At 37.9% G+C, this 8,194-nt stretch overlaps 1 protein-coding gene across 1 annotated transcript; it reads left to right on the forward strand.

Moving 5' to 3' along the window:
- Positions 1-219: 219 nt before the first annotated feature.
- On the forward strand, positions 220-4,805 carry LOC149230865 (cytochrome b561 and DOMON domain-containing protein At3g25290-like). The gene is made up of 4 exons (XM_089379083.1): positions 220-1,024; positions 1,425-1,679; positions 2,327-3,400; positions 4,554-4,805. Exons 1-3 carry the CDS (start codon positions 410-412, stop codon positions 2,633-2,635), a joined length of 1,179 nt encoding a protein of 392 aa, XP_089235209.1. The 5' UTR covers positions 220-409; the 3' UTR covers positions 2,636-3,400; positions 4,554-4,805.
- The last annotated feature ends 3,389 nt before the right edge of the window (positions 4,806-8,194 follow it).

Consider the following 8,194-nt stretch of genomic DNA (forward strand, 5'->3'; position numbering starts at 1 on the left):
TAGGGAAAATCAAAATAGTAAAAGCACAATCAGGGCGCGATAATTTTTATAAATAGATTAAGACGCCGTATTTGAGTTCGGAAGACTCCAATTCACGTCACTGGTCAATGCAGAGGCGGAAATTATTGGGTACCCAGCGATTCCACGCGGAGCAATTCGATTCCGCGGTGGGTCTTTAAAGCCGAGACATGAACAGCGGGGCATTCACACACAGGCTTTACCATGTGAAGAGAGCGAGAGCGAGAGAGCCAGGTTCGAATCCCAGCGTCACACAAGCACGTGTTTCTTCGACTCGTGGTCTGTGGGCGATTAGGTGAAGTCGGAGAGACTATTAAATTGAGAGGGCGCTTTGATCGTTTTCATTCGGAAGGTTGGGAATTCAACGATTTTGGTACTGACATCGATTCGCATGGCGAAATTGCTCAAGGTGCTGTTCTTTCTGGTTTTTCTCTGCAATGTCGGGTACCCTTCATGGGCTCAGACATGCACAAAGTCCTTCGCGAGCAACAGGCTGTTCAGCGGCTGCAAGTCGCTGCAGCAGCTGAACGCTAACTTCGCCTGGACTTATGAGCCCGGAAATGGGTCCATTCGCATGGCCTTCACGGCCAAGCCTGATACCTCGGGAGGCTGGGTCGCTTGGGGAATCAACCCGTCTACGCCTCAAATGGGCGGGACGCAATCCCTGATTGCATTTAGGCACTCCAATGGCACCCTGCTCGTCCTGACGTACAATATCACGGATGCAACCAAAGCTAGCCCTCCGGAGCCCTCGCCTATCGATTTCGCAGTGCAGGACATGGCCGTCGAGTTCCTAAATAACCAGATCACCATATTTGCTACCTGGATGCTAAAGAACAATCAGACGGCTGTGAATCATGTGTGGAATACCGGAGGGCAAGTCAAAGGCGTGGTTCCTCAGTCTCATGCCATGAATTCTGCAAATTTAGCGAGCAAGGGGACCATAGATTTGAAGTCTGGAGTGGCTATCACATCTACAAGCACTCCACATCAAGTCCTGAAAAATGTAAGTGCCGTGATTTTAAATCTCATTTTCTGAGGATTATTCCATTATTCAGTTCAATTCTGATGCAGAAATTGTTTATAAGGCATTGCTTTTATCAAATATTTCAGAATCTGGAAAGTGCAAGTTCTAAAGTTGATGTGATATTATCTGGTTTAATGTCATGCCTTGGCTTGTAATTGTAATCGTTATCTATGTAATATCAAAATGCCATTTCCTTTTACATTAATACTGGCCTGTAAATTAAGTTTTTTGGTCTATTATTAGAGTATTGTTTGTTTCATGTCTGTATGTATTGTTATTTTTTTCTCTGGGACTTCTGATTTTGAAGATGTCTCTTAGCTTTTCTTGGTTCTCTTAGCACTGTATGCTAATGCACTGTGCTTGATATTCTGAACTACAGAGGCATGGGGTGTTGAATGCTGTTGGTTGGGGCATATTGCTTCCAATTGGGATAATGTTTGCTAGGTATCTGCGGCAATTTGAATCTGCAGATCCTGCCTGGTTCTACCTGCATGCGTTTTGTCAAACCGCGGGCTATGCTCTCGGAGTGGCTGGTTGGGCCACTGGCCTTAAGCTTGGGAACTACTCTAAAGGGGTTGTGTATAGCCAACATCGAAGCCTCGGAATTGCAATTTTTGTATTCGGAACATTGCAGGTAATTCTTACTCAATAACCTCTAAATCTTGTGTGTTTTTAAATGCCCGGGTAGGGGTAGGGGATCCATCCCTGGTGTCTTTTTGTGTTAAGTTGCAGTGAAAGATGAATACCAGTAATCTGTCCGATAGACCCATTTCTTGTTCAAGTTCCCATTGCCAGACTGACTCTGCATTATAAACATATCTATTCAATTTTATATGCTGGGAGGGGGTTGACTTTTCTTATAACCCACAACCCTCTAGACCCATTCTCTTTCTATTACTGTTTGCCAGTCTGTTTCCCCTTCCTGGTAACATAATTTGGCCAATGTACCACATATAGAAATTCAAGATACCCAACATCAAGGTGCATATCAGAGTCAGGTTTAGATGTCTGGACTCTGCTAGTGTAAATGGACATTCCTACCATCATGATCCAGAGGATGACCAACAGAGGGTAAAGGCCAGACACCTGACCAACAGAGGGTAAAGACCAGACACCTTTAAAGGATGACCAATAGAGTGTAAAGACCATACACCTCTAATGCAGCTGGTTGGACTTCAGCAAGAGTGACTTGGTCGTTCTCGTTGCTCTGCCAATTATTTTCTTTATCTTTAACTACTCATTAGTTTTACAGTTTGTTACCGATCTCTTTTTGGCTTGCAGGTCTTTGCATTGCTCCTGAGGCCAAAGAAAGAGCACAAGTTTCGAAGGTACTGGAATGTATATCATCACAGTCTTGGTTATACAGTTGTTGTTTTAAGTATACTGAACATGTTCAAAGGATTTGATATTCTGAGACCTGATAACAAGTGGAAGCGGGCTTATATCATAGTGATTTCTACACTGGGTGGAATTGCTGTGGTCTTGGAAATAACATCCTGGATCATCTACTTTCGCCGGCGTGACTCAAAAGGCTCAAGGACCTCAAACAGCGCAGCTTCTAATGGGGGAAGGAAGAGGCCTGGGGTCTAGAACTAATTTGGAATGATCAGGTATCCATACTGCTACACAGGATTAGCAACTGTAGAAGTTTGCGACAAATACATGGAAGCCTGGGATGGTTATTTGCTCCCATGTCTCAGTTCAGGGCTGGTACTACTATCAGTCCTGTTATAGATAAAATGTTATTGGATAGCAGTTGTGGTATATTCTTTCTGTAAATATCGCTAATGGATTTTTGTTAAATTATTTCAGGAGTATGAGATATGTAGGTGTGAAATTTGTATTTTCTATATATAGTGGAAACCATTTCCTTTTGGTAGTGCTTATTTCTTGGATAGTTTGGCTAAAGTTTAGCATGATCAGTGGCAGAGCGAACATGACGCTTTTGTTAGAGGGGTTGGTCTAGAAAGGACTTTATTGACATGGGTTTTGGTTGGTTTTCATCAATGTCTCTCACATGTAATCTCTGTATTCTTTGGACTTTTCAATGCATAATTTTTTTACTTCCAAAAGTTGTTTCCAGGTGCTAAGTATGTCTTTAGTAGATACAGGGGGTTAGCGAGGCTGCTCTGCTCATTGCTTATTGAATGTGAAAATTTGTTCTGATTGACTTGCTTTTTATTTTCATTTATGAAAGAGATAATCATATTATCTAGTTATTGAAAGTAGTTGCTGAAGTTTATTCCCAATGTTGGTTACAGATCATGTGGTAACTCTGTTACAGATGATGTGGTAATTCTGTTGTGGTGGACACTAAGTAGGAGCTATTACAGCGATTTTATAGTGAATGGGAAAGTATGTCCTGTTCTATCTGATCTAACTGCTTTTAATTTAGATTTGTTTCCTCATTTTTTATATTATTGTTATTTGGCATTTTCTCAAACAGGCTTTATAATATTATGAGTAATATTATAATATAAATTAATGTAATTTGAAATGTTTACATTGTTGTTGCTTTACCTTACAGACTTGATCATACAATTTGCAATTTTGAATTGAGTGGAAGTATCAACGCTTCAAATCATTGTACAAGTGATACTTTTACATGGATTTTTCTGTTATATAAATGAAATGTCAATGATTAGAGGGAGCAAACTTTAACCGCCCTATAATCTTTAACCAGGCTTTCGAAAAATGTTGCTGTTAAAGTCCATTTTAAGTATAAACTATAGAATGATTAATGTTTATCATCAATCAGTGTGAACCGGGTTGGTTTATTGTATAGGAAGATATCTTTATAGAAAAAGACAGATACTTTTTATGTAAGTTTAGGGACAGTATTTAATGGCTGATAATACAGAGTTTTGGAGAGAGGCAACACCTAATCCTGGATTGGATGGTAGATTAAGGGTGTCCTATGTCTAGTTAGGTCAAACTATTTAGGAATTCTTTTTTATACTTTCCAGTTTTTTTGAAAATCCATTCGATGCTTCTTTTTGATGCCTTTCTAGGTCAAAACATTTAAGTATGTTGTTTGAGTTAAAAAAAATATATTTGATGCTTTTATATGCCTTTATCTAGTATACGTATATATTAAACTTGTTCGTAACAAAGTTCAGGATCTATGTAATATATATGGCAATGGAGGATAAGCAAAGTGTATATTTTTAATTAAAATGGGATTAAAATATTGTTAATTTCTTTTTTAATTGATTGTGTTTAGGTTTTAATAATAAAATTTGATATAGATGTAAATTTTGTGATTTTTCCTTTGTTATTATGCATCTTGTATCAAAATTTGATGTCATTGAAGGTCATCCAAATTCACCAAAGCTCTAGGTTATAGTTTATACATCTTGCATGCTTTTGGTTGCAGATGTAGAATGTGCCAGCTGAAAACTATCTCACTTTATTTTGCACCTCACATTTGACATGTGCTTTCATATGTAGATGCAAAGGTTTGGATCTAACTTTTCTTTTGTATCATTCTTTTTGTTTTTGCTTTCAGTTCTTGGATGTAGGCATGGAGGTTGCTGAGTGGATTTCTGCATGATTTATGAAAGTGGCAACCTAAGTAGTAGACAAATCTTGTCCATATAAAGTACATTTCAAAGTGGCCAAGGATGTTATAATGGCCATTATGGATATTAAAATTGACTTGTACAAGATATGATTAAGTGAAGCTTGCAAGAGTATGAAGAGGAAAATTAGCTAGTGCATGGATTTGTTTGTATTTTACACGTCTAACTACAAGTTACTATGAAGTAGGGGTCTTATGTGATATATGAAGAATATTTCTTAACAAAATGTATAGTTGTAATATATGAAATGGACATGGTATAAAGACAAGATATAAGAAGGAATGATAAAAACAAGGAATGAAAAGAGATGGAAGGAAACCAATGCATTAATAGAGCCAATGGATGTCACTGAATGGAGGGACCAAATTTATCATATCACAACTACCTACTTTCAGGAAGTTTTTAAGTAGATGAAAGGGTTGTTTTTCCACCTCTAACCAACAATGAATAAAAGGTTGTTTTCTATATTTTTCATTCTAATAATGTGTACTCAACGAAAATGGACTAGTTTGTGACGTTGATCCTTAGTACTTGCTCAAAACTACATGTAAATAAATCTTGGAGAACACTAGAGGGTACCATTACCAATAAAATATAAGTGTTGTATTATCTCAGTTTTTTTGTTTGTTTGTTGAATGTTGGCCACTTATCATTTTGTGCTTTGACTACTTTATCTTCCCCATTCATACATGGAGTTAGTTGCCTTTGGATTTGCACGTGTGAATTGGTTGCATCCATTTTAAGGACCACTTTATGTTTTTGGAGGTTGGTTATGCAACATTCTCCTAGGAGGAATCTTTCATTGTTATGGCTCTCATGCACCTTGGAGGGCACACTTTGTGAACTCTTCTAGGTGGATCCTTGAGCACACCCTCCTAAATTCAAGAATATTTTATTATAGTTCACTTGTATCGTTTCTTGGAAGATGAATTTTATGTGGGCCCATTGAGTATTTCACTGGGTTCCATTACCTATTTTTGGATGAAGGTGATCTCTCGAGGAGACTAGCATCCACATCTTGATATTATCAACCATGGATCTATTAACTCCAATAACTCACTATTTGTTGACTTATCATTGAGTTAGTTAGAAAGACAATATATTTTGCTATATGAGAGACTTCACTCACTCTATATAAAGATGTGTTTCTCTCCATTCCATTATATTCTTTATATTTGTTGATAAGTGGCATCTTCAAGGGCCCTCCAAGATTTATTTCCATGTAATTTCTAGCAAGTACTTTAAGGATTAGTGCAAAAAACTAGTCCATTTTCCTTGATTGTACATAATTAGAATGGGGAATATAAAAAACGACCTTTTATCCATGTTGGTTGGAGGTGGAAAAATGAATGCTTTCATCCAGTTAACTCCTTTGTTGAAGTAGTTGTGATATGATAAATTAGTCTCTCCATTTAGTAACATCTCATGGCTTCATTGTCCCATGATCAATAGGCATTGGTGTCCTTGCATCTCTTTTCATTCCTTTATCCATGATTTTTCTATCTTGTCTTTATCTCATTTCTATTAAATTTCATATATTACAACAAATATACATCTTCTTAGGGCTTGCTCTTACCATATAACCTAAGACTCCACTTTGTAACATTAACAATTTTAATTTGGGATAATTCCTTTGAATTGGAGAAGTGTCGGGCCAGGTAGTAACTCCACAGATTTAATTCATATTATTCCTTCAGGTAGGTCTTTATTATATACATGAGGGAGACTGTTCACTTCATCTCCCGATGACTGTTCATATGTCTTATTATTTATTTACATCAATTATATTTATTCACCCAATCCTGATGATTAGGTGTCAACATCCCCCCCCCTTAATCAGAAGGGATGTTGATGAGTCCAAGCATCATTTTGAATCGTTCAAGCTTTTCTCTTCCAAGCGCTTTGGTGAAGATGTCTACAATTTGCTCATTAGTGGAACAATGATGGAGATGGATTGTCTTGGCCTCAACATGATGTCAAATCAAATGATATTTAGTATTGATGTGCTTCGTTCGATCATGGAACTTTGGGTTCTTGGCCAACTTTATTGCAGAGGTATTGTCAATCATGAGTGGAGTTGATTGTACTTGTTTCACCTGCAAATATTCAAGAATTTTCCTGAGCCACACTATTTCTTTCGTTGCCTTAGGTGTTGCCACATATTCTGCTTCTATTGTGGAATCTGCTGGAACTAATTGTTTGCGTGATCTCCATGAGACAGCTCCTGATCCAAGACTCATAGCATATCCTGAAGTAGATACCCCAGTTTCTTTGTCTCCATCGAAGTCTGAATGAGAGTATCCAATCAAACTAAAGTCGTTCACCTGTGTATACTTGGTTCCAAAGTCTTGAGTTCCCTTCAAGTACCTTAGAACTCTTTTTGCAGTAGACCAATGTCCTTCACAAGGCTTTTGCATAAACCTGGAGAGGATTCCAACAACAAACGAAATGTCTACTCTGGTAGTAGTTAGGTAGTTGAGACTTCCTACAAGCTGTCTATACTTTGTTGCATCCTCAAATTCTTTTCCTTCAATAGATGCGAGCTTTAAGTTTTGTTCCATTGAAGTAGTAAGAGGATTGCATTCTGTCATGCCAAACCTGTTCAACAGATCTCCAATGTACTTCTTTTGAGAAAGAAATATGGACTTTGGATGTTGAGTTACTTCAATACCAAGATAGTAATGAACATAGCCCAAATCAGTCATTTCAAAACTTTTCCCCAATTCCTTCTTTATGGATGCAATGTAACTTTCATTGTTCCCTGTCATCTAAAGATCATCTACATATACCACAAGATATACAACTGCTTTGCCAACTTTTTTGACAAATAAAGTTGCATCATCAAGATCATAATGTTTGAAATTGAGTTTCAGAAGATGCTCAGTTAGTTTTTCATACCAGACTCGTGGTGCTTGTTTGAGGCCATACAAGGATTTCAAAGGTTTTCATACTTTATGTTCATGTCCTTTCACAGCAAATCCTTCAGGCTAGGACATAAAAACATTCTTTTTTAGATCTCCATTCAAGAAAGCAGTTTTTACATCCATTTGATGGACTTTCCAACCGTTTTGAGCTGCTAAGGCAAAAAGTGTCCGGATGATTCCCATTTTGCTGTGGGGGCAAAAGTCTCCTCATAATCGACCCCTTCCTTCTGTGCAAAACCTTTTTCCACAAGCCTAGCTTTGTGCTTGTCAAGTGAGCCATCAGCTTTATACTTGTTCTTGTAGACCCACTTGCAGCCAATTGGTTTGGTTCCTAATGGAGGATCAACCAGCTTCCAAGTGCCATTCTTTATGAGAGCATCATACTCCTTTTGCATCGCTTCTTTCCATTCATCATGAGAAGCAGCTTCTTTGAAGGAAGTTGGTTCAAAATCTATAGACAAGTTCAATTCACAAGCATAAGAAACATCCATATCAACTGGTGAATTAGAGTCATCTACATCACCTCCATTTTGTCGGTTTGAATTTCTAGTTCCTGTCTTTCCAACCTCATCAGGATGAACACTTTCAAGTGTCTTTGTCAGCCACTTTGGGGGACCTTTCTTAGATGGTCCAGGCTACTCCGT

This window comes from Pinus tabuliformis, chromosome J (assembly GCF_031772625.1).
Source record: "Pinus tabuliformis cultivar Carrire ecotype Pingquan chromosome J, CPIR1, whole genome shotgun sequence".
NCBI lineage: Eukaryota > Viridiplantae > Streptophyta > Pinopsida > Pinales > Pinaceae > Pinus > Pinus tabuliformis.

Coding starts and splice junctions, on each gene's coding strand:
- LOC149230865 (XM_089379083.1), top strand. CDS start 410: ATGGCGAAATTGCTCAAGGTGCTGTTCTTTCTGGTTTTTCTCTGCAAT. Junction 1,025..1,424: donor CACATCAAGTCCTGAAAAAT/GTAAGTGCCGTG, acceptor TCTGAACTACAG/AGGCATGGGGTGTTGAATGC. Junction 1,680..2,326: donor TTGTATTCGGAACATTGCAG/GTAATTCTTACT, acceptor TTTGGCTTGCAG/GTCTTTGCATTGCTCCTGAG.